At 44.8% G+C, this 25,433-nt stretch overlaps 9 protein-coding genes across 9 annotated transcripts; 7 read left to right on the top strand and 2 right to left on the bottom strand.

Moving 5' to 3' along the window:
• Positions 1 to 3,677: 3,677 nt before the first annotated feature.
• JR316_0009374 (MFS-type transporter dbaD) lies at positions 3,678 to 5,796 on the top strand (the record flags this gene model as incomplete). Its single annotated transcript, XM_047895078.1, has 15 exons — positions 3,678 to 3,814; positions 3,883 to 3,909; positions 3,957 to 4,006; positions 4,069 to 4,117; positions 4,172 to 4,291; positions 4,355 to 4,554; positions 4,607 to 4,613; positions 4,673 to 4,855; positions 4,914 to 4,948; positions 5,003 to 5,064; positions 5,122 to 5,255; positions 5,316 to 5,374; positions 5,426 to 5,483; positions 5,541 to 5,658; positions 5,716 to 5,796. The coding sequence occupies 15 exons, from the start codon at positions 3,678 to 3,680 to the stop codon at positions 5,794 to 5,796; spliced, it is 1,320 nt and encodes a 439-aa protein (XP_047746537.1).
• Positions 5,797 to 6,963: 1,167 nt separating this feature from the next.
• On the top strand, positions 6,964 to 8,079 carry JR316_0009373 (uncharacterized protein; the record flags this gene model as incomplete). The annotated part of the gene is made up of 5 exons (XM_047895077.1): positions 6,964 to 7,002; positions 7,109 to 7,273; positions 7,428 to 7,522; positions 7,779 to 7,888; positions 8,012 to 8,079. 5 exons carry the CDS (start codon positions 6,964 to 6,966, stop codon positions 8,077 to 8,079), a joined length of 477 nt encoding a protein of 158 aa, XP_047746536.1.
• Positions 8,080 to 9,005: 926 nt separating this feature from the next.
• JR316_0009372 (uncharacterized protein) lies at positions 9,006 to 9,387 on the top strand (the record flags this gene model as incomplete). Its single annotated transcript, XM_047895076.1, has 3 exons — positions 9,006 to 9,092; positions 9,166 to 9,332; positions 9,384 to 9,387. 3 exons carry the CDS (start codon positions 9,006 to 9,008, stop codon positions 9,385 to 9,387), a joined length of 258 nt encoding a protein of 85 aa, XP_047746535.1.
• Positions 9,388 to 10,695: 1,308 nt separating this feature from the next.
• Positions 10,696 to 14,396, top strand: JR316_0009371 (uncharacterized protein; the record flags this gene model as incomplete). Its single annotated transcript, XM_047895075.1, has 9 exons — positions 10,696 to 11,100; positions 11,166 to 11,804; positions 11,859 to 12,052; positions 12,123 to 12,440; positions 12,495 to 12,889; positions 12,941 to 13,117; positions 13,168 to 13,309; positions 13,357 to 14,009; positions 14,062 to 14,396. The coding sequence occupies 9 exons, from the start codon at positions 10,696 to 10,698 to the stop codon at positions 14,394 to 14,396; spliced, it is 3,258 nt and encodes a 1,085-aa protein (XP_047746534.1).
• Positions 14,397 to 14,471: 75 nt separating this feature from the next.
• JR316_0009370 (uncharacterized protein) lies at positions 14,472 to 15,000 on the bottom strand (the record flags this gene model as incomplete). Its single annotated transcript, XM_047895074.1, has 3 exons — positions 14,472 to 14,594; positions 14,650 to 14,877; positions 14,947 to 15,000. 3 exons carry the CDS (start codon positions 14,998 to 15,000, stop codon positions 14,472 to 14,474), a joined length of 405 nt encoding a protein of 134 aa, XP_047746533.1.
• Positions 15,001 to 15,580: 580 nt separating this feature from the next.
• Positions 15,581 to 16,274, top strand: JR316_0009369 (uncharacterized protein; the record flags this gene model as incomplete). The annotated part of the gene is made up of 3 exons (XM_047895073.1): positions 15,581 to 15,660; positions 15,724 to 15,783; positions 15,845 to 16,274. The coding sequence occupies 3 exons, from the start codon at positions 15,581 to 15,583 to the stop codon at positions 16,272 to 16,274; spliced, it is 570 nt and encodes a 189-aa protein (XP_047746532.1).
• A 350-nt stretch (positions 16,275 to 16,624) lies between these two features.
• On the bottom strand, positions 16,625 to 17,694 carry JR316_0009368 (uncharacterized protein; the record flags this gene model as incomplete). The annotated part of the gene is made up of 5 exons (XM_047895072.1): positions 16,625 to 16,850; positions 16,908 to 17,151; positions 17,205 to 17,303; positions 17,357 to 17,506; positions 17,562 to 17,694. The coding sequence occupies 5 exons, from the start codon at positions 17,692 to 17,694 to the stop codon at positions 16,625 to 16,627; spliced, it is 852 nt and encodes a 283-aa protein (XP_047746531.1).
• A 302-nt stretch (positions 17,695 to 17,996) lies between these two features.
• JR316_0009367 (uncharacterized protein) lies at positions 17,997 to 20,848 on the top strand (the record flags this gene model as incomplete). The annotated part of the gene is made up of 5 exons (XM_047895071.1): positions 17,997 to 18,266; positions 18,325 to 18,665; positions 18,713 to 18,852; positions 19,006 to 20,369; positions 20,423 to 20,848. 5 exons carry the CDS (start codon positions 17,997 to 17,999, stop codon positions 20,846 to 20,848), a joined length of 2,541 nt encoding a protein of 846 aa, XP_047746530.1.
• A 2,245-nt stretch (positions 20,849 to 23,093) lies between these two features.
• On the top strand, positions 23,094 to 23,585 carry JR316_0009366 (uncharacterized protein; the record flags this gene model as incomplete). Its single annotated transcript, XM_047895070.1, has 3 exons — positions 23,094 to 23,180; positions 23,228 to 23,412; positions 23,465 to 23,585. The coding sequence occupies 3 exons, from the start codon at positions 23,094 to 23,096 to the stop codon at positions 23,583 to 23,585; spliced, it is 393 nt and encodes a 130-aa protein (XP_047746529.1).
• Positions 23,586 to 25,433: the final 1,848 nt, after the last annotated feature.

Raw genomic sequence — 25,433 nt, 5'->3', positions numbered from 1 at the left:
AGTGTTCGTCGGCTTAAACAAAAATTCTCCGGAATTGAAATATTTAACATTCAATCCGGGGCCACATCCACTATACTGGTGCAGACTGCGGCACTGTCATTAAGCCGCTACTATGAGGTTCAAGATAATTTAGAAAAATTATAGGGACGAATCACGCGATTTGGAATTCTCACACCGGTTTGTGACGCCACTACATTCTGGAGCTGAAGTTTTTTTTGATGCACAAGAATACCCTTGAGAAAACATATACCGAAACAGGTGAGCGTATTATGTGAATGTCACCGTGATCGGTCAACGTGTTAGCGAGTACATACTTTACATTCAGGTCCTAATGTCGGCTGACAACTCACGTTTCTGTTTAGTTTAATTGGTCTAAGGGCTAGTCTCTGATTCATGTCTTACACTACAGGTGACCCAAGATAAGGGTATGTCAATGATTAAACCCGGAGCAACGGTTACATCTTACCCAGAGACAAGGAACTGGATTGAAAGTTTAATAAGGTCTGTACTCTCTATATCGGGAAATGTCATAAAGATGGATAACTAAGCAATTGAAAGTGCCCTTGGAGCCCTGAGTTTCTGAAACGAGTGGACCAAAGCTCTCAAGTTACTAGATAACTATTCTTCAGACTTTTCTTCATTGTAGAGGGCGTCTATCACTTACAAGTTTTGTCAAACATGCATCTCAGTCTCAATTACCAGCTGATTAGCATTATCTATCTCATCCATTCCTTTGGCTTTCCGATAGCGACAGTAACCCATGGTACTGGGTTATCTCGACGTACCCACGCCTGTCCATGCTGCCGTTGAGCTTTATAATGAGGTCAATATATTCCATCATAATGTGTGGCAGTGGGAAAGGTACACGTACAACAAAGATTTTGAATTCATTTCTTCCTGTCAACATTGTCTATTTATTCAATTGATTCATTACAGTAATGACCAAGTACTCAGTCACCATCGGTCGCTTATTAACTTACATACATGTATATTGACAGAAGCGTTCAGATAAACACGGCCTTCACTATATTAGGAATGGACGGTGGTGACAACAACGCTAACAACCGATGTATATTTGGAATGGTTTATTCAACCGCGAAGTGTATTAGATATCCTAAATTAAAACATGCCATCTTTCCTATGGACGGAGTAGGTGCCAGGGACCTGTGCACCAACCCAAACATCTCCTGGTACTTGTACTCCACAAAAGAGTCTCTTTATATACGCCAGTTTTTCATTCCTGTGAAGAGAACATGACTTGTGGGTGGTGTATATAATATCTTTACCAGGCAAACACAATTCTTATTACAATTTACATGAGAAAGTTGCTCTACATTTGTGAAGGCCGTCTAAGTCGGTGGAGATATTACATCATTTATAACGCATTGTAGACGAGTGCTTACTTTTGCATGCTTCAGCTGACCGCCTTGCGAGTGTATTTTCTCTCACAGGCGCCATCTAATGAGCAATAAGAGGGGCTTTCTCAAGCCCGTCAAATTCCGGCAAGAAAATCCCGGCATGGATAATGAGCGTAATTAAGTCGAGTAAACTGACTCAAACTCAAAGCATAACTATATAATGTCCTTTTGTCTCCGTGACGATAATAATAAGAAGGAAATCAGCTCCAGTTGAACTGCGTGGTTTTAAAAATAAAACTCCGCGATCTCGAAGTTGAAACTTCAACGTGAATTAGTTCAATATGAGCTAGCCCCGCTGACTGATTTCTCCCCCATCTTTGGTCTTTATAGGTGCGACTACCACGGAACACCGTCGGATCGGAACGGGCCAACAGGAAGGGTTGGTAAGGGTGACCATTTTTCTTGATAGCAACTCTAGGGGGAAACACAGGCCATGGCTGTCAAGTTTTCGGGAGGATTGTTTGACCATTTCAGGTGTGTTTCTCATCCTCTTGGGGCCTTTGATCTATTCAATGCGGTGTAGCGCCTCAGGAACTCCTCTGAAGCCTGTCACCCGCCACCACTTTCTTCTTCTTTCAGGCAGCGGATACCCCATTTACTTTCCCGACCAACCCAACCCATTTCAATAACACACCACAATTCCCCAAGATGCCTAATGCTGAACCGCTTGCTTCGGCAAATTTCAAGACTCCGAGATGCATCATTTATAACCTATCTCCACCCTCCACTCGTCCCTTGAACCAATCGCTCACCTATCTGGACACATTTCAAGCTCCAGCGTATTTCCAAGATCCCTTACACCTTGGTGCACTAGCCCAATACACACCACCTCTCTCATTCTTCTACTGAATCTCAATCGACATATTGTTCGACAAACCTTGTTCGCTTCCCAGCCCAGTTACACGTTGTATTCCTTGCCACTGTCAGCACTGATATTCACTCGTTCACATACTGACACTTGAAACTACTGTGAGACACTCTAAAGCATTTCTATGGCTCCAATGATGACTGATGTTTGACTCCAGTGCGTGAACGTGAAGCGTCGACGGACTTTATCAGAATCAGACAGCATTAACCCAGTCCATGCATATGGACGTTAAGAGTCGCACCGCACAACCACCACACATGGTACGCTGCTGTTACCCTGCCTATATTTCTGAGACCTTTTGGGTGGTAATCTCACCTCTTGCATCTAGACAACTCCGAGCTTAAGATAAATAATTTACATTCTAGGTTGCAGACAAATATCTTAAGACATGGAATGGCAGATACAGTGGAAGATTATTATACTCTGAAATTTCTCTCGTTGGTTCAAGCGACCCGCAGACGCACACAGTGTTTAAAGTAAATTTATGCGAATTTTAACACTCCAATCGCAGTATCTTTCATGCGGTGCAAAGGAGTCTCGTCAGTATGAATATCGCAGCAAGCTGAGATGTGCAAACGTAATGCCGCATATCATTGCGCCGAATATCAGCTCGGCCCTTAGCGTGACCATGAGTGGCTTACACTTTGGCCAAGTTAGATACTGGTAGTCTGAGATGTTTGAGCCAACACGAAAGGACCACATGAGACAGCGAACACACCACATGTTTGTTGAAAGAGTTCTGGCTAGGAAAGACTGGGGCAATTAGCAACCTCAAATTGATATGATCCCAGGACCTATTTTGTGAGTTTATATGACGTCTGTGTAGAAAGGGCTAGAAACATGACAAACTAAACCGATATGATCCCATTACTGATAAAGTATATTTGGATTACAGCTCCTAGATACATTTTGAACGGTGTTTTCCCTTTCTAATTGAGTAAACGAGCCTTTTTTGACATCAAAGCCAATACATATGTCACTGCTATAGTCTCAAAATCTGATTGCAAATATTACGGATACCAATCTATTCAGAAAAGTGCAGTGAACATTTATAACCTTAGACTCAGTCACGATGCAGCTATACATCGCAGAGTTGTCTTCTGCCGTGGGCTTATCTCTATTTGCTCAACCGGGAAGCGAGGTCCATACAGGCCTACACTAATTTAAGTAGGTATCAAACTTATCTTATGCTAGCTGAGAAGGCAATTGGATGGGCAAACGAGTCATTTGATATCAATGTGAGATGCCAATGATAGTTTAGCTGAACTTTGGTCAGACAACAAACCTTACCGTCATGGTATAAATTATTGAAAATTCGATATAAAAGAAGAGCGTTTCTTCAACTTGAGCTGCCAGACGGCCCTGGAAAACTGCTAGAACTAACATCACTCATGCTGGACGAAGATATTGTACTCATCAAAAGAGAGTCGGACACCATCCAGCCACTCGGCACTCAAACAGAGGGCACCGACGAGCTCGAATCTGTCCAGGATGGCGGAACAAAAGCCTGGATTAGTATGGTTGGAGTGTAAGTACATTGAATGCTACGGTACCCAGTTGAATGTGCTCAAAGTGATTTACATCTTTGATCTTTAGTTGGATTGTTCTTTTTGTAACTTTTGGGTGAGCTTGGCCGACAGCGTGCCATTGACATTTTATTTTTCGTTAAGACAGCTAAAGTCAACTTTCAGTTACACTTATTCATTTGGAGTGTATCAAGGTGAGTAGTCAATTGTAACAATTAATCGATGATCAGTTATCCAATCTAATGAAATCATACAGATTTTTACACGAGGATCTTCCTTTCGCACCATAGTACAAGCAAAATTGCGTATGTACTCCAAGTTCCATCTTCATTCAGGTCTAATGAATTTGGATACTTTAGCTGGATTGGAAGCTTTCAGCTTATGATGCCCTTTGTCTTTGGGGTTGTTTCTGGAAAGCTTTTCGATGCTGGTTATTTCCATGTTCTTGAAATCACTGGATCAGCGCTGTTTACTTTTTCGTATGTCGTTAATGCTTTCTGGTTTTAGCGACCATGATTGACTGATTATCCTTCGACCAACAGGTTGTTCATGTTATCCTTGGTAAAGCCGCAGACTTACGCACACGTTTTCCTTTGCCAAGGATTAGGAGTTGGCCTTGGGCTCGGGCTCACGTTTGTCCCTGCTGTCAGCTTGACCGTCCATCATTTCCGTCGTAGAATGGTCCTTGTGACTGGAATCGTAATGAGTGGGAGCTCTATTGGAGCCGTTATGTTTCCTATCAGTGAGTATCTTGCTGTTAATTTATTGGAACACGACTCACGAGTATTCTGTAGTGCTCAAGTGAGATTTCTTATTTACCTTTTCACACTACAGTCACTGACCTGATACCCCGAGATTAGCCTTCAAATAAAGTCAGTAGGGTTTCCTAAAGCCGTCCGCAACAGTGCATATATTGTTTGCGGATTGTTGGTGCTGGGAAACTGTTTGATGAGAACGGCTTACAAAAAGAGTGCCGACAAAGTTCCTCAACTTAACATTCTCGGCTTTTTCAAAGATCTGCCGTATATTCTGGCCTCCATTGGGTGATTACTATCTAGTATCTTAGATTATGGGTCGCATATTGATCGCTAAGTGGATCAGTGCTATGGGAACGATGTTCGGGTTCTATTTTCCTCGTGAGTCTTTACATCTTGGGGATACGTTCAAAGAGGTATTGAATAAAAGTCAAGTCATCTACCTGCAGCTCTATGCTGTTACTCATGGCATTAATCTCACTTTGTCGTTCTACTCGGTAAGGATGATTTGTAGTCTTATTACGAGTCTTGACTGACGCCTCTATATACATCAGCTCGCTATTCTCAACGGTGCAAGTACCCTTGGTCGGCTTGTGGGGAACTATCTTGCTCACGTTCACGGACCCTTCAACGTCATTATCCCATGTACACTACTCATTGGTGCAAGTATATTCTCGATCTTTGGAATGTGAGTTATCGGTCCTGTACAGTGAAATCCTATCTTCTCATGATACCTCCATTCACAAAGCCATGACTCCAAGTCGCTTGTTATTGTTAGCATTTTCTACGGGATTATGTCTGGGGCCTGTAAGACACGAAAATATTTCTCATTCTCCAAGAAATTGACACAATTGACAGGGCTATCGCTGGCTGTAACCTGTCTCGCTTCTCTTTCTCGCCATCCAAACGAAGTGGGGTATGTGCATCCACCCTTACCTAATGTTTCAAAACATAGGATTTGAACAGAGAATAGAGCACGTACTGGACTTGGTTTGGCCATAGTTAGTTTCGGAACTTTAGGATCTGCGCCTGTTCAAGGGGCGCTTTTAGGGCCAGAATTTGATTGGAAAAAGCCTATAATATTTTCTGCAGTGAGTTCAATAACCCTTAGTAATTCAGGTCCCCTTAACCGTTTCTCAACGCCGCAGACCCTCACTACCGTAACATCCATCGTCTTCCTCGTGACACGGTACATCCTTGTACGTGAGCGGGGAACAGAGAAAGTTTAAACTTGGTTGCGCCTCTGGATATTCGTAGCTTTTGTAACATGTTACCATATATCTACAGAATACGGCGACCGGTAATGGGTAGCCTTGACTTTCTTCCACCCCTTTTTCCTTTATGCCTGAGTTTAAATCCATGGTTGATATGTGTAAAATGTCCTCTAAATAGCGTATTTAAATTACAAGCACGGCAAATTTGTGAATGTTCTCCCCGCCTTCTAGTGGACATGTAAACTGCGCGGTTTTAAAAATTAAACTCCGCGATCGGGAAAATCAAACTTCAACGTGAATTTCGAACGCAGTCAATGTGAGCTAACCAAACCCCAGCTCCCCTCCCAACTTTTGTCTCGCATAGACTGTACTTCGGAGCTCCATCGGATCAACACGGGCGATCAGGAAGTGAGGGTGAGGGTGACTGCATCGTTTCGACAGCAACTCTAAAGGGCAAAATAGGCCATGGCTGTCAAGTTCTCGGGAGAGGTATTTGGCCATTCCAGGTGCGTTTCTCATTTATCTTTTGATTCTCTTCCGCTATATGGTGCTCCAGGAACTCCTGATCCACTGTCCATCTGCCACTTCATTCCTCTGCTTTCATACAGAGTTACCCTATTCACTTTCTGCCCATCCCATTTCGATGACATACCATATTTCCCCCGGATCCCCAACTCTGTACTGTCTTAATTGGCCGATAGAAGGCCTTTGGGATGCATCATTACATTCACAATGTCACCCTCACCCCGAACCTTGACCTGTCTCCGCCTCCCCCCCGTTTTGCACATCTGCCTACCTATCTATGCACCAATCTGAAAGCCTCCTTCCTATATCAACTACTGATATATCAACAACCCTCGTTTGCGTCCAAACCCAGTCACACGTCATACGATTTACCACCGTTCGCACTGTCATCCATGACTATTCGTTTAAGCCACTTGTGAAATCCTCTAAAACGCGTCCCAGGTTCCCATTCTGATGGATGTTTGACTCCAGCACGGCCCATGTCCAGTTTATCAGAACTAGAACTCGTCACCCCAGTTCGCCTCGTAGGGTTCGACGGCGCATTCAAAACGTGCATACATATCGGGCCCTTCTACGCGACTCGACCGCTTCGCCACAGCGCATATAACTCTACCCCAAAGCCATCGAGGGCACCTCAACACTAGAATCTCTCAGCATATGGACGTTAAGAGGCTTGCCGCACCACCACACCCGGCGGTACGCTGATGTTCCCCTGTCTGGACGTTTAAGACCTTGTGGGTGGTAGACTTACTACGATTCATTGGCGGTATATCACCTCAAACACTGCGCGTTTCTCCTCCAGATCAGCGTGCACCAACACGCACGATACCACTACCAACATCGACTGAGGTGGTTCAACGATACCGCCATTCAACTACCTCCGTATCTAGACGTCCGAAGGTTAACTACAATCTGCATATATATGCTCTCATACATCTTCTTTTTACTCGCTACTCTCTCAACACCGGTGCGTACTACAAAACAGCTCGCCGCAGTATTATATTCAGTTTCTTGATAGATTCCATATCGTAACGCCTTGGGGTTGCAAAGCCGGAGCACATCGCAGACGTAAGAGGCCGTGAAATCCTCACGTTTACTCAATGTGCTTAATTCCTCACAAGGATTCTTCGGCAGCGGAAAGCGCCCAAATGATTTGCGTCGAGGGTTCCTCGAGCAAAGCTGAGGATCAACATGGGAGCTGGGTTACATGGAGGATGTATGTGTTCGTGCCCGTGTAGGTGTTCGGGGCCGGGAGCGTAATTATTTCGTAGCATGGTATGTCCGTTGCGCAGATGGTGCATATTTCTCCAAATCTGACGCCGTTGTAAATTGCCAGTATATTAGATGGCACTAAATTGATGCTCGTAGGACTACTGCTGTAAGATATGGCGTATAGTTCAATCGTTGCTTATTATTAAAAGTCATGTTAACTGTATATAGTGGATGGTATTGATTTCCTATTGAAATGGAAGATATTTGCGTACACGAGCAATGGGGGAAGCGGCTTGGACAGTCAGAGCTGAGGACACAGCTGCAAAGACCAGGGAGAAGATGCTGATGGTGAACTTCATGTTGATGGTTTGTGAGTGGTTTGTTGTGCAGTAGAGACTGGAGCAATGAGCTGAGGACTATTGAAAATGTATGAGCTCCTTTCATGCGTTCGCTGTCCCGTATTCCTCACGTATTTCTGACTATATTGTATCAGCATACCTGGCCATAATCAAAAGACAATCGTCGACTGTAATGAAGACTACATTCCAAAGCCTCCGATGAGACCATGCTTGAAATAACATAAGGTATATTCGTTTACGTATTAAAGATTCTTCTGAGTATTATCGATTCAAAGTATTGACAACAGTCGGTACACTACATCCTTTGTATCCCGTCGTTTCTTTGATATTTGTTAACCACACGCGCTTCCGCGTACTACAACCAAAATTCCATGGCTTCACCATAGCTTCTTCGTAAGAAACGAGGTAGCTTCATGCTACCCTTCTATTTGTCACCTCCAGGACGTCTTGCCATGCGAGTACGGAACAATATCACTGCAAATAGTATGTCTATTAGTGCGCAAATATGCGTTCTTATTTTGGCTTAGTCACCGCAAATTATTTTTCGCTAAGGCACCCCGGAGCCGAATAATGGAGGTGTTACTTAAAACCAGTATTTAACCCAAGTCTAACCTAAGGTAGTGCGGCTCAGTAGGAGAAGTGCGCTTGAAAGTTGACACGACACAGTGCATCAAAGAATATTTGTCTCCCTAGAAAGGACCTTTCTCAGTTCAGTTCCACCTCCAGGCTTACCACCCTATTTCGCACTTTCAACCATCTGCCTTCTGCTCAAATGTTGCCCATGCCATTACGATCTTTGATGCTATAGAAAAATTTCACGGTGGAGGGTGGCGTACCCGATTAGAAGATGTATATAACTCTGTGTTGTTCGTGTTCCCAGGATTGAAAATTCAATACTATATATTAATTTCGGCTCATGGTTTCTTCCATTCCATGCGTTGGCTCTGCTGAGACTAGAATATTCTTTATCGAAGTCGGAGATGTTTAAGAAGTCAAACATGAGCAGTATTATCAAATACTAGACTGCATCCACATATATAAACGAGGCCAGCGCTGAGAATAAAGGTCCTCAGCAAATTGCTTGATTCGCTACCCCAAGCAATCTCTTCACTGTCAGCCCTCACGGACATGAAATTCTCTGTTAACCTTATTGCTTTGCTCTTTGGAGCACTGTCCTCGACTATGGTTGCACAAGCCGCTCCCCCTGTTGCGCGGGTATGTTAAATTCTTAATGCTTACTATATTCATGTTATTCGTACTAATACAGTAGCCCACACCACTAAACCAGGCCCCCGATGTATTCTCCATTATATTTTTTGACGAACCCTCTCTCGGCGGTGCTTCATACTTTCCTGAATATTCTGGTCCTGATCTATGTATCACCCTCCCGCCCAAATGGATAAACAGAGCGGAAAGTTTGGTCATCTCCAATGGCTATTCTTGTGCCTTCTACGCGTCAGTTCCTTCCACTGCTTATATAACATCTTAACTTAATTTCCCTTCCAGCTGAGGCGTAGCAGTCGTTCTTATATATCAACCTCCAGAAGACCTTGCGCATACCTCATATATGAGCCACGGCAATGCATTCCCCATCAATAATTATCCAACGCCTTTATGATAGATACATTAGAACTTTATCCATAGTATTCCCCAAACTGCTGAGCCATTATTCAATACCCACGCTGTCATTCATACCCCTTCGTAATCCATAACTAGTATGTCATCCATGGGCCTCAACATCCATTGCCCTTCTGATTATCCATCACGCTGGACATCCGCGCAGTGCACCCGCCTATCGATATGTACGTTCATTATCCATTGCCCTTGTCATCCGTTGCCCATATGATTATCCATCAGCCTGATCTCCCTTGACATCCATTTCCCTTCCGATTATCCATCACACTTGACACCCGCGCAGTGCAGGCGCCTATCGATATGTACGTTCATTATTCATTGCCCTTGTCATCCGTTGCCCATATAATTATCCATCAGCCTGATCTCCCTCAACATCCATTGCCCTTCTGATTATCCATCACGCTTGACACCCGCGCAGTGCAGGTGCCTATCAATATGTACGTTCATTATTGATATCCCTCGACATCCATTGCCTTTCTGATTATCCATCAGGCTTGACACCCGCACAGTGCAGGCGCCTATCGATATCTATGTTCATTATTCATCATCCTCGACATCAACTGCCTTTCTTATTATCCATCGCCCTCCACCATTGCACAGGCTGCCCCTCATCCATTCCCACATTCATTATTGATCGCCCTCGACATCCATTTCTCTGATTATCCATCAGGCTTGACACCCGCGTAGTGCAGGCGCCTATCGATATGTGCGTTCATTATTCATCACCCTCAACATCCATTTCTCTTCTCATTATCCATCGCGCTCATTTATTGCCCTAATCATTCATTGCCCCTCTACTTATCCATCACTCTTGACACCCGTGCAGTGCGCAGTCTCCATCCATACCAACGTTGATTATTGAATGCCCTTGTCATCCATGGCCTCCCGTTAATCCATCCCGCTTGTCACCCGTGAAGATCAGGCACTTATTAATTTGGTTCCCCGTAACATTTCCCATCATTCACTGTCATTGATACCTTTCCTTACTGTCCATCAATGTTTGAAGTCTATCCATTTCCTTGTAAAATATCCATCAACCACTCTGAGCTAATAATCCATATCAGTATGAGTTATACATCCTCTTGTTTCCGCTTCTAGTCTCCTTGGAAATGACGTTTCTGTTCAAAGCTTCCTTGTCTCTTTTGTGTATACACTTAGCTCGCAGGTTCTTTCAACTTACAACATGAAACGCCGAGTGAATCGCAAGAAAAAGGTTTATTATGACGAATATATCTCTCCTGATGAACGAGACGCGAAAACAGCATCGTTTGGCGACATTCACACTGAATACCATGGACGCACGCACCATACCATACGGATGCCGCTGCCGCAAGGAATTCAGCCTATGCTTCCCACACCCCCTCCTCTAGGCTCTGTGGAATCGCCTACTCCTCGACTTGATTGGGTGCTGAGCGAAGAATCTCCGTATAGGATTTTTGATGGTGATCTTGAGTTGGAAGAAATGGCAGAATGCGAATTGGAGGCATTGGGGCTAAAGAATTATCTCAAGCCAAACTTGAAGACTGGAGATAAGGTTCAAGCTGATCCTGAAGAAGAGGTTCCACAGAAAAAACGAAAAACACAATCGGTACGTACAGTTTCCTGCTCTAATAGATGTGTGTTTCAGCACCTACCACTCACATATTCGATTAGACACATCCCATCCACTTCTGGACTCCGCATATTGACACCTACGTTGAAGAGTTTCTCCGGCTGGAGGGTATTGGTGGGCAGGCAAATCTCCAGAAATGCTCTGAAATTGGGTGTATTTCGGACCTCGAAGCAGGCGCGTTTCGCTGCAAAGACTGTTGGAGCGGATCTCTGTTGTGTCTCGCTTGTGTTCTCCGGTCTCATTCGGTCAACCCATTTCATAGAATCGAGGCGAGTGGGGTTGGCTATGATGATACTGAATTATTGACAAATTTGCAGGTCTGGACTGGACATTACTTTCGCAGGACCAGCCTCAAGAAACTTGGAATGCGAGTGCAGCTGGGACATGATGACTGTCCTATACCAATGGTAGCTTTCAACGACGAATTTGTGGTCATTGCGCGTACAGGAATCCATGAAATTGCCTTAGACTACTGCGGGTGCCCTTCTGCACCATCCAAGCCCATCCAACTTCTTCGCGCCCGCTTATTTCCTTCTACAGTAGGCGATCCCAAAACAGCGGCTACATTTGATGTGCTGGAACACTTTCAGCTCCTTTCATTTAACTCGAAGGTCTCGGGATACGAGTATTACTCTACATTATCACGGTTGACAGACAACACCGGCACAAAGGCACCACCAGTGAGCTCTTCCATTTCTTCTATTATCCTGCTATCTTTAATATTCAATATGTAGGACAGATATCCTGTCTTCTTGAGGATCATACGTGAGTGGCGTCATGTACGTCTCCTCAAACGGATGGGTCGAGGTCACTCTGAGACCGGTGTTAATGGGACTAAAGAGGGTGAATGTGCTGTTCTATGTCCTGCATGTCCCCACCCGGGCATCAATCTACCCGACAATTGGAAGGAGAGGCCAGAATCAGAACAGTACGTACCAATTTTTACTCGTTGGTGTTGTCCACTGGCAATTGGGTCTGATTGTCACGTCCAAAAATAGATGGCTTTATTCTCTTTTTATAGCTATTGATGCCAACTTTCGTTTGAAGCGAATGAACGTATCTACAGATGAGCGAGACCCTGGGCTTAATCATGGATATGCCTATATGGTTGAGAGTTGCAAATTCAAAAACTACTTGGCAAACTACGATGGTCAAGTTGCAGATGAAAAGAGCTCATGCAATAACCACGATGCTATCAAATCGGCTAACTCACGAGGTGGACATGGGACAGCAGCAAGTGGACTTGGTACAGCCGAATGTAGTCGACACGACATGAAGCGACCCGTGGCAGTAGGAGACTTACAAAAGGGTGAAAGGTAAGGTCTTCAGTCACATGCTTGCATGTCAACATGACTCACATGATGCCGTAGATACGTTAATATGGATTATTTCTTCTTATCAACAATCGCAGCCACACTTTTACTCCGTCTTGTTGTCTCCTACGACATTGCCTGCCAATGGTGGATCAATCTCATGAAAAGGTGCCAATTATATCCTAAGAATGTGCTCTCCGATCCATCAAATCTCTCCATTGTCTACCTCGTACCAAAATTCCACCTTGCTGCTCATATTCAGAAATGCCAAACGTCTTTCTCTTTCAACTATACTCCGGGAGTTGGGCGCACAGATGGGGAGGCACCAGAGAGAGGATGGGCAACGGCAAACGGTATAGCCAGCAGCACAAAGGAAATGGGGCCAGGGTCTCGGAACGACACATTGGATGACCATTTTGGAGATTATAACTGGCGAAAAATTATCACGATTGGTACGTCGTAATATTCTGCAATCTATGCACATATATTGACAAGCACTTTAGTTGAAACATTTTTACGGAAAGCGAAGGAAGCTATTCAAGAGCGACAAGAACAGGTCGAGGCGTTCATTGAGTTTGACGCTGCATTGCCAGAAGAATCGACGTCGGAATGGACCCAGATGTGTTTGACATGGGAAAAGGACTCCAGTCAACCGAATCCCTATGTGATTCCGAAGAATAGTACGTGTATTTTTCTGATTCTTGTTCTATTGTTTATGGTGCATTGCTAGGTTCTGTCAAGGAATCCGATGTTCGTCTTCAATTAGCTCGTGAGGACTCAGATGCATTAAAACGCGGAGAGATGACTACTTTACATGAGGAAGTAACTCCGAGTGTCTTGATATCACAGGGCTTACAGCTTGAGGAATCACAGTACGTCGTTTATAGGCTATTTTTTACATGGTTACAAACAAGACTAGAGCACGACTTGCGCTTGACATCTCCAAACTTGGAGCCCATTCTACGAACATCCAACAGACTAAAATTCTCGAACGATCAAACTCATTAAAACGACGCATTGATGCTTGGATAAATATACAGCACCTTTATATGCCTGCAGTTGCAGCTCTGCGTGCGCGCGAAAACTTGCAGGCTGAGACACCAGTAGCGGTACAGGATATCAAGCTATATTTGCCTTCCTACAACACAGAAACCATCCGATTTTCATCCCACATATTGCTAAAATGCGAATCGCAGTACCGATATGCCCAGGCTGAAGATTGCCTCAACAACCTCCGTGCTTTCTTACTCCTTCGCTCACATATGCTAAACTCAAAAAAGCGACACTCACGAGGACAGCGTATGCAGACAAGAAGCTTGACGTTGCTCGCAGCTGTTGAAGAAAAGATTAAATTTGCAACAGCGCGATACAATGTTGCGTATCAAGCTCTTGATTTGCTTTCAACGCCAACGGTATACTACACGTGGCGTGATATCCTTCGTCCACTGCTGGACACTGATGTTAGAGGACTGAGCTCTATGGACGACTCTGGAAGTGAAGGCCGCAAGAAACTGTCCTGGATATGGAAGGTACACGGTATGGGCGAAGACGCCGAAAAGTGTACACAGGCAGGTGTGTTGTCTTTACCTTACCTAATTGAATGCAAACAAATGCTAGTGTCCAGCTCTTCGTATCGAATGGTGCAAAGCCCGTGCACGCGCACATCGCTGGCAAGAGGAGTGTGTATTATTAGCAGAGGAGATGCGCCGTGTTATTGCTTTTTTTGCTTGGCAAGCCGCTCAGTGGGATTCTCGTGCACAGGATATCATCGACTCGACGGATGTACCTAACCGAGATGCACAAGCTATCAATTCTGGTAAGATTGCTTATGCAAAGAAACAGGCAGATATACGACGTGATATAGGTGACCGTTGTGCGAAACAATGGGATGGTGTAACAGAGAAGTTGACGACCATGTCAGAAGGCCGTAATGCATACAAAATGGTTGAGTGTCACTAGAGTATAATTTGTGCAAATTTAAAATCTGGACCACTATGTAGTAGGTACATTAAGCCGAACAAAACAGTGGCTAGATCAGACAGAGGGTAGCTTGTCAGGATGGAGCTCGTGCATTTTGGCAGCAATAAAGTCCCTCCACAACGTATCTCCTTCCACAATCCCAAAGGCACCGAGGAGTAACAGCCTTGTTCTGATTTTCTGTAACATATAGACGTTAGTTAGCGGCATACAAAAATATAAACACAACTTTCACCTTCATAATATTCTTTTGTCTGTGACGTGCAAAATCAATGTCTGCCGTATTCAACGGATCCTCCGGCCAAATTCTAAACCAAAGTTGGCTGATTTCGTGAAGAAACTCTTCCTTTTCTCCCTTAGACTTGGCCTGGCGATAATATGGGCCAGCATCGGCGAGAAATTTGTCTTGTTTGGACTTCGTATCCAATGTAACTGGTCTAATGCCGGGCTCTATTGTGACTGCCTACAAATTTGAACGACAATTTAGTAAAAATGATCACATTTTATAACAATCAGGCTCAAGTCTACTCACCGATGGACCTTTGAAATTATCTGTACGACGGCGTCTTTGCTTAACCTTGGCCATTGGTTGTGAGTTGCTGATAAACGCGATAGTGGTGTCTATGGGCAGGTCAAAGGTGATGCAGATGAGTTTTGTGGCGTTCATCCCAACTTATAAGCAGCGAGTCAGCAAAAATAATTGATCAATAACAGGCAAGGAAATGGACAACGAGGACAAGAGTGTTGCAAACAACTCATGGATAACAATTGAATGAATGGATGACGGTAAAGTAAGTCCCAATCAATAAAGGACTAGTAAATGGATAATGAAGCTGAAGGTTGACATTAGGGTGCTGCCAGCCATTGATAGCCAACGAACAAATGGATGACGGTAAGGTCTTCTATTATTATTTTACATTTTCAATCCCAGTCTAGACATAGCCTGAAAACTTATCTTGCAGAGTTCAAAAACCATAGAACATCGGCACAGATGGTTGTAAAGCTCTGGATGACGAGAGTTGAGTGTAGATTAATTCAATGTTTCAATTGGTACCCTTTGGAGGGGGGGTTTACCTGGTAGTTAAAAAAGTCAGACGAAGCCCTGAAATGGCGTGTAAGTAATGCAAAGTTTCTAATAAATCGCTACCTGGCTTTCACCTTTACCAATGGGACGACAGCGCAAGTATTTTTCTGAAGCTGAGAAACTTGCCGCAAATAGGCAGAAGAGCAAGAAATATTATGAGAAGTAGCATTCAGTTGTTTTCCTCCCATAAATCTGGTTACAAACATGTTTTATAATGTTTTTTAGATGCAAGGATAGCATAAACCGACGTCGCAGAAGAAAATATGCTCGCATCCAACAAAAAAGGTATTCCTGCTGATTATGAATGTGCATAATCTCTATAGATTGAATTAATCTTCATTTCTAGAATTGAAACGGCACGTAAAGCACAGGCTGTTGAACAAGAGCCTGTCTCCAAGTCAAAGCCACCGGCGGCCACTTGGTTGGACGAAGTTCTTCGAGTCTACCGGCGCTTCAACACCTTTATCAAATCGGATCCTATTGCACATACTGAGGCAATCTGCCTCCAGTTTATCAGCAATCAAGACATGCACGAATTATCGGAATCGGTTGACAAGATAGAGCACTTTCTTGGGCCAATTTCCCGATATAAAAACCATATATATATGTGTTCAGGAGTTGGCCCAGAGTGGAATAAGACAGTCGCTCTTGCAAAACTGCTAGAGAAGACACAATCTTGGTTGCAAGAGATTGAATTGACTGCAATGGAAGACCTTGAATTCGTTGAACGCAACTACAATGCTAAATCCTTTGAATTTCAAAAGGTTTCGCAATAGGGTTATTACTTCTATTGGACTTTTAATATAGTACAAACATCATTGTATATCGTTCGACATTGAAGCTACGGTGCATGGGGGTACATGGCATAATATAATGACTCTACAAAAGAGACATTCAATAATATTTTATTTGATTATTGAAGATTTCATTCACACGGATATGGAGAGCAGCACAAGTTCAAGATATATTCGGAAACACAGACAAGAAATCAAAATGAGATGTACAAGAGATACAAGTGGTGCTACTAAAAGTGCGGGGAAACTTTTCATACGCGGTGACAAATGGTGCTGTCTACACGATATTGAACGGAAAAGGAAAAACCCCGAGGGTGGAGTAAGTCTACTCATTAATCCGAGCTACTAGAGGCCTCGCTGGAGGAGCCAGAGGTGCCATTGGGGGCATTTGGGGACAAGGAAGAGACAATAGCTCCAGGCGCAGCAATAGGATTACCAAGTATGCGAACCTTTCCGGCAGTCAAAGCAGCTTGGAACGCCCTCTCACCCTCCTCGCGACTATTATAACGACAATGGCAAGCATGAGATATGCCAGAAACAAGGCTCTGAGCATCTTTCCTGTTAAATATGTGTTAAATTGAGCAAAATGCAATCTCAAAAGAATGTGGAACATACCAATGGTCAAAGACCCCCACATCTGTACCACAAAACACAACGTAGACTGGCTTTTCAGATGGGCGAATAGGGTTATACGTGTTGCAGGACATGCACACAAAGCCTTTGGGCATGACAGTGTCGGAGGCAGACTGGGACTTTGGAGGAAGTAGGGCAGGATCAGTGACGGTGGCCTGTGGTTCAACAGACGAAGGAGGGGGAGCCACAGTTGATGATAACTCTTCAAGAATGACAGGTGGGACGGCTAAAATTAATTAGATTGTGCTGAGCATGATAGTATGAACAGTGTTCACTTACTCAACGGCCCATTGGTAAGCCTAAAGAAAAGATTAATAGCCTGACGACGAGCAGATGAAATAACCATCTGTTCAATCTCTTGGACCAAGGGATCACGGCCTACAGTCCAATTAAATAAAACATTAGGTTAAAGGGAGTCGAAGATGACTTACTATCAGAAGGAGGAGGGGGTGCAGCAGTAGCGCGATTACCCTTGACATGAATGCCCATGATTTGGAGAATCAAGATAAGCTCCCCCATGGCAAGGTTTTCCAACCCTGAAGCATGATCAACGCCATCGGGTGTACGAACAACTTCTAATCCTGATTAAATGTAAACAAGTTGAAATTAACATGAAACTCAAAAATGGGCACGTACCAGCATTGTTTAGTGCAAGAAGGAGATTGATAACGTCGCCAACACGGGTAGACATTATACGGCTTGCAGGGGCGGTAGAGGGAGGGACGGTAGAATTAGGGAGAGTTGGGGGAGGTGTACTTTGTTGAGCCATTTTGTGAGAGGTTTTTTTTGCGAGTAGGGAGTTAAGGATAAGATTGCGGCAGATAGGAGCATCTTTATATGCAGAGTCCAAAGAAGCATCAGCAACTGTACAGTTACACGGTAAATTGCGGTGAATCTCTCAATAATGTAAGCAAGCTATTGCCGTCAAATCGAAGAAGTAGCTAGAAGGTCTTACTGCATTTTCTGGACCTTAAGTCTAACTCTGTTATTTGAGGTGAGTTTGCGTGCGCTTAAAAAACAAACAATTTGACATTCATTTATTCTTAGAACAACTGCTATACTTAGATCAAAATGCCGCCGCTACCGTGGGGGACTCCCGAACAAATTGAGTTTCTATCCGCCAAGGTTCCTGAGTTCCAGGCGTCCCAGCGTACAAAAACCACCCCCAATTTTTGGACAAAAATATACCAAGAATTTTTTGTCTTGTGGCCTACGCCTGAGGCTGAAGTTAGACCAATGACTGTTCCAAAAAAGAAGAAGAAAAAGAAAAATGCACCTGTTGTTTTGCCTCAAACGAAAACCGAACTTTCTCATGCAGAATGGGTTAAGTTGCGGAAAAACGTAAGCACAATTCATACTTAGTGTATGAGTTTCTTTGACGAGGTCATATTTGTAACAGCAAATTGTTAATTGGTTTAATAATCGTGGGGCCGGCACCCAACATCGGCGAGGTCCGACCATTGTTATTGGTGGCAACAACGCTCCCCGACTTCTCTCGGAAACAAATTTGTATTCCAAGAAATATTATGATGAACGCATTAGGCCACGAGTAATAGAGGCTCTCCGCACCAATCCTGAAGGTCACCGAATTGCAATCATCAACAAGTGCACCGGGGAGGCCTGGAATGACGAGTCTGATGAGGTAAAGGCGGAAATTCGTGCCGAGTTGGCAAAGCTCAAGGAGCTGAAGGGACAAATTCCTGACATGCCGGAAGTCATGTCTCCAGAAGAATGCGCAATGTAAGTGATCTATTCTTTGTGCTAAAGTCTTACTGATACAAAGTTAGTAATCTCTTGACATTGCCGGAAACTATCCAAGCGTTTATAGATGAAATGAGCAGTCGTACCGGATGGGTTTTCACAGTAATTGCTGGAGGACCTGAGCCTGCTGATCAAGGCAAAATTCGTACTGTCGCTGTCCACAACGGTCGAGACAAATATGAACAACTGTTTTCTATTGCGAATGAACATTTTTACCAACATGTGCTATCGCCGTTCAGACTTTTTTTATACAATGTTTTCTGTGAGCAATTTATCTGTATTTCTAACACATAGTGACCTAATCAACCATTTTCTTTAGCGCAAGAGGATCGCGACCGACAAACTCTCAATAGCTCAAAGGCAAAGCCAGAAGAGAACCAAGTTGCCAGTACCAGCAAAGTTGAAACCGGCGACGCAGGGCAAGAAAATGTCTTGTCGGAAACAACTCCCCCTGTGACTACACAACCAGAGATTCAGAGCAATGCACTTCCAATCGCTGTCAATCAGGTGCCCGACCCAGCTGCGTTGGTCCCCACCTCATCAACCCATGCTCACATGGGCAGTGTCGCTCAGCTTTCTGGCCTTCCAATTGCTATCAATCAGGTGCCCTTCCATCCAACTTATACAGCTGCATCAGTACCCATCTCATCAACCAATGCTCACATGGGAAGTGCCGCTCAGCTTTCTGGCCCTATTCCAAACACCATAACTGCAGCTCATACTCCCCCTGAGGCCGCACAACAGACTGCAATGGCCTCTATGACAGCGGCGCCGGCGGTGGCCATCGGCTTTGCTCAGGCTCCTGTCATGACACAAAGCACAGTCCAACCAGCTCAGGTGCAACCGACTCAAAGTGTGGCAAGTCCAAGCCCACCTTGTTACCCAGCTACAAATGGTGCTACCCACGCTACCATTGAGGCACAAAACTTCCTTCCGCCTGCCAATCCTCTACCTCAACAGGCCAAGGTGGCCCCAAATCCAGTTGCTGCGTTCTTGCCTTATGGTGCTGCCATTTCTATGACGGATGGAGTTGGTGGCCAAGACATAGACCAGTTGACAGCTGCTGTAGGCCAGGATATGATGCGGCTACAAGCGGGTGATGCGAATAGGGGCGATGGACTTACCTTGAACTTTTCAGAAGAGGAATGGGATAGAATTGACCTGGCCCTGCAACAGTACGCAGCGGATCCAAACATGATGGGAACCGCACTTGCCCTCAACACAAACAACACAGTGACGCTTCCTGGTTTACATGGCCAAATGTTACAAAGTCAGGATATGATGGCAGGACAGGCAAACGCACCGATGCTATTGGACCCAAACCATTCCATCTCAGCACCTCACACCATAGTCCCTGCCCAGACGTCAGCGCCAGTGCTCAGCGCCACAAACTCAGCTGGAGTTCTATCCAACCATGCAGTAAACGATCCAATTATTCCCGAGAGTGGCATGCATGCACCTTTGACTGCGGCTCCAGACAAAAGCGAGAACTTGGACGCCAGTGCAACGCGTAGTCGTAACAGAAAGGCAGCAGCTTCGAAGGATGCTCCACAGACCACAGCATGGCTGTTGGCAGCGAGTGAATATCTATTCAAAGATATCGAGGTAGAAAAATGGCAGGAATGTGTGCGCGCATGGGAGAGTTTCGAGAGAATGGAAATTGCTGAGATGGATACGAGTTCTGTGAGTCCCGGATCATGCACAAAAGCAGATAAAGATACTGATTACCGTTGCAGTTGAGGCTCCCCGCGAAAGGCAGACCAACAGCCCTCGGGAAATGGCTTTCCTCATCCCGCAAATACACCGCTATCCCAGCTATCCGTCAAGACGAATTTCAGAAGTCATGGATGACCTGGTGGAACTCCATACAGCCGGCGTGGCGTCAAACCAAAACCCCGAATTCCCTTCCGTTGTCGTTCGAGACTGCGAAGGCAAAAGATTCAATGGCTTCGTTACGGAAAGGTGGACCCAATGGGCTGTTGACAGTGATGGTTGGGTTAAAGTGGTGGTACTCGGCTCAAGCCTCGGATGGTCTCTGGGAATTAGCAGTAAGTGACCTACTCAACACCTTCAACACCTTCCAAAAGGCGAAACTGAACAACAAGAGGAAGGCGGCGGAGGAAACTGGGAAGGAAAAAAGAACAAAGAAAGCGAAGGCTTGAGGCGTGATGCGCTGGCATTTGTTTTTGACACGTGATCTTGGACATTCAGACTGTTTTTTTCAATTCTCTTGAGCTTTTTATTGCGCTCGCATCCAGCTGATGCAGACAGAACGTACCTTGTACATCTTGACATCCTTTTAGTGATTCTGTATATTTATAGTGTATGTTTTCTTGGAATTGTAATTGTTTTCTTGGAAGATAGTGTTGAATAAGGCGCAGGGGAGTGGATAAACGGCTCTTGGATAATCGCAGGGCAATGAATATCGTGGTATGAAAGGGGGAAATGACCCATGGATAAGAATACAGATGATGGATAGAGCGGGTCATGAATGGTTTGCATGGAAATTGATAGTGGGCAGTTGGATAATTCAGGGGTATATGGATAATATACCCTTTGGATAAGAGGGCGGACTATGGATGGAATCGATTATTAATGGGGTGCACAGACATGGATAACGGCTGTTGGATTATGAAGCGGGGCTATGGATAATGTACCCTTTGGATAATACAGCGGACAATGGATGGAATAGATTATTAATGGCGCGCACAGAAATGGATAACGGCTGTTGGATCATGAAGCGGGGCTATGGATAATGTACCCTTTGGATGATACGGCGGACAATGGATAGAAACAATTGTTAATGGCGCACACGGGAATGGATAATGGATAACAAGGCTCTTGGATAACGGAATGGATAATTGATAGGCAGACTAAGTAAATGGATAATAGATTATCCATGCAGCAAGTGCCTGCTGCCATGTATGGAGCATTTTATTGCAGTGCAAGGGTTTTATATATAAGCAGGGTAATTACAGGTGTCCAGCTTTGTTCTATGCCAAGGCCACGGACGATCACTAAGCGGGGAAGTTTCCCACCTTCCCACAACTGGTGACCCTGTCCTTTTCCGAAACATCAAGTCCTTTGTGTGCACAAGAGACTTTTAGACAATCTTCCTTTATGCATTATGTATGGAAAATGATGCGTTCGAAATTCGAAGCGATTAAAAAACGCACAGATAAATATGTAGATGCTCCAGTAGATAAGATAGGCTGTCAACAAACAATTTTTATGGTGCCCTGTGAGAAATACAAGCAAGTCACATATCTAGTGTCTAAGCGGCGGTCTCCTGTCGGTATCAACGTGGCTTCATAGCTTGACACTCGCAAATGTCACACCAAGGGGCCCTCCCCGGAGCTTACCGAGAAATCAACCCTACCCTTGAGGTCAAGGGAGTGGCTGTGTTGAGCGACAATCCAATGATTATACCTCAAATATTGACGACAGAAGTGCATGCTTTGTCGGCTTACAATATGTTCACATAGGTCTACGTGAACCACAATATAATTATGTGCAATGGCAGTTTTGCTTGTGACTTGTCAGGCCTTCAAGCTTCAGGCTCTGCCGCACCAGCAACACAGCCACTCCCTTGACCTCAAGGGTAGGGTTGATTTCTCGGTAAGCTCCGGGGAGGGCCCCTTGTGTCACACTCTAATCACCACAATTGATTGGAACTGGTTTTGGTTAAAGGTAAATCAGGTACTCCAATGCAGTTGGGATATGTCTACTGGCATCCTGGCCAACAATATGTGAATGTGTTACAGTGAGATATGCCGCTGATACGCTCAACGAGCTCCTGAGGGCGTGGGAAACAACCCAACAACACCTACAAGACTCGCAGAACGCGTGTGTGAGCGAGCGTGCTCCACACGGCTTCTAGCCAAACGATAGAGACACGAAACGAGACGGAGCACGACGAGACGAGATGGCGGTGTAAGCTACCACGCTAGCTTCGAATCACCGCAGGGGACAAGACGACGAGGGCGCGCGCGAGAGCGAGACGTAGGCTATATCCGAGAGGGGAATCCAAAAAGTTTGTTATTAATTGTGTACCTAATCCTTAAGTACTACGGAGTCTTGGGATAGGAGTTCAGTCCCGGAGATTGTACTAGAATATTCTATGAAGTAAAATCATTTGTATTTAATGAATGCTAATAAGGCTTAGAAGTTAGAACACGTAGAATTAACAACCTCCGACATCAGTACTAAATAATATTTTTGTAATTTCACACTGATTTCGGCTCATGGGTTGTTCCATTCCAATGTTGGATTTGTCAATATTAATATTAGACTCTTATACATTCTGTGTCAAAGTTGGAGGAATCGCGTCCAGCAAGCATAAAGGTCCTCAGCAAATCGCTTGACTCGCTACCCCAAACGATTTCTTCATTGTCAGCTCTCACGGACATGAAATTCACTGTTAACCTTATTGCTCTGCTCTTTGGAGCACTGTCCTCGACTATGGTTGCACAAGCCGTTCCCACTGTTGTGCGGGTATGTTAATGTTCGCTATATTCATGTTATTCTCACTAATACAGTAGCCTACTCCACTAAAGCAGGACCCCGATGAAATGTCCATTACATTTTATGAGTACACCTCTTTCCGCGGTACTTCATACTCTCCTATATATTCCGGCCCCGATTTTTGTATCGACCTCCCGCTCGGTAGGCAAAACAGACCGGAGAGTTTGGAAATTTCCTCTGGCTATTCTTGTGCATTCTATGCGTCAGTTCCTGCCACTGTGTGTCCATCATCTTTAACTTACTTTCCCTGCCAGCTTTATCGAGTGCATAGGCCCCGAACAATCTTTCAGCGGGGATGTTGCCAACCTACCCAGAATTGGTGTCCCACCCCGTTACCGAAGGATTGCGTCTTTTGAGTGTACAAAACTGGGATAATATCCCTTTAAACCATTTACCCAGTAAGCAGCTTTCACGCACAAGTCGATGATATTTTTCTCACTAGTAATCTGTAGCAGCACTCATGTCCATGGCCACTAACAGTCTAATCTGCTGACTTTAAATAAGAGTAACATTGTTCAGGCTAAAAACATCGTGGTCTGACATCCACTCACAAGCGTGTAGTAGGATTATCCCAGTGATCAGGTGAGTCACGGTGATGCATATCGGTGTTGATGGTGTGTTGAGTCAGGCTCACTCCGATTGGTGGGCATACAATTTAAGAGTTTCAACTCGACATCGTGTCTGCACATAGGCTGGGAGTGCTCTAACACATGATAGAGGGACAAATAACCCAGACGTTGTTACCTTGCTTTCCCTTTCAATTCCCGCTCTCCGTTCTACCATCCTGTGTATTCTGCTGGTCATCCAACGAGCCAGCTAGCATATCATTGCAGACAGATAAAATAGACTTCATCACATTCACTGAATATGCGAGAAGTTCTCTGGCGAAGTCTCCTAGCCTTGAAGATATGTGTCCAATGTATCTTGCGCTGGGTCCAGAGGACTCAGAGCGTATTCCTGAATTTTCTCGAGGAACCATCTCGTAGAAGACGCCCTGCAGGTGATCCCTACTGGGAAGACTATGAGTTGAATAACTAAAGCTCTACCCGCCACTATCTTGACCACGTCGGCAACCTACTGGGCCCAAAAACGGGCAACGGCTCAATGGCAATAAGATCTGACGTAGAGATTTTGAGTTCCACTTTCTCAATTCGCGGGTTAAGTTATGGTGACTTATTTCATCCAAGGAAATTGCCAGGTATAGCTCGAAAGATGAGATATGTAAAGCACACGAGGCCGCACGGAGACTCTTGTGGATTTGAAAACACGAAGAACATCGCAAGATGACCATGTTAAAGCAACGGAGTGCCTCTCCAAAGCAATCTGAGATGCAGTTCGGAAGAAAAATCCCACAGGTACTCGAACATGGGGGTACTCCTGGCACGCCGTAATCAAATGGACAAGGAAAGTTCGCAGAGGGTCCCCTTAACCAGCGACGAACGAGAGAGAGTCAACGCTTACGAGCTGTCTCTGGTTTTGAAGAACATTCCCTCACTTACCTTCCTCATTCAGGGTCCTCGTTACTCCATTGTGCGCCCGGTATTTGTACTGGTTCCTTTTCTGTTCTAGTGTGCTACAGCGAATTCAATTTGGAAGGTCACGATGGTTCACTTACCTGTTGAATATTGAAATACGATATCCACTTGATCAGGTTACATCACGATGACGCACATTGAATAGAGGGTGGTGAGGCATAAAGGTGACAGAGAATAAGGCAAGATCTTAAGGCTACGAATCGAAATTGCGGCTTTGAAGCATGTACGACGTGCAACACTGTGGGATTGAGGCAACCTATGGAATGTCCGTGCCCCACTGATGATGGAGGGAAAAAAGAATCACGTATCGCAAGCAAACGAAGAGTAAAAAAAACCTGCGCGTACCATCAGACAACAACCAATCAGGAATGGATACCACGTCTTGGAGGTGGATTGAAAGAGCGAGACAGAGAATCAAGTTACTGGCAAAGCGAAATATGTTGCTCCCTTCGCAGTAGGGTTGTGGTGTGTCGGTTTGAAACTGGTGATGGTGAGACAGGGCTAGAATATCAGATGGTCAGGCTCACCACCCAAACCCCCATTTTTACAGAATCCTGTGGTGCGGTCGAGGACCAATGGGCATGAAAGTTGGCTGACCTTCGTTAGATAGGGTTGAACAAAGATGAATTGGAAGGAAGTGAAGAGTCAAAAGCAGGTCGGGTGCGTTCGGGACTTGGCGATTTCAATT

This window comes from Psilocybe cubensis, chromosome 8 (genome assembly GCF_017499595.1).
Source record: "Psilocybe cubensis strain MGC-MH-2018 chromosome 8, whole genome shotgun sequence".
In the NCBI taxonomy this organism is placed as follows: Eukaryota; Fungi; Basidiomycota; class Agaricomycetes; order Agaricales; family Agrocybaceae; genus Psilocybe; species Psilocybe cubensis.
The sequence above is the reverse complement of the archived record's forward strand: the minus strand, read 5'-3'. Positions and strand labels throughout refer to the sequence as shown.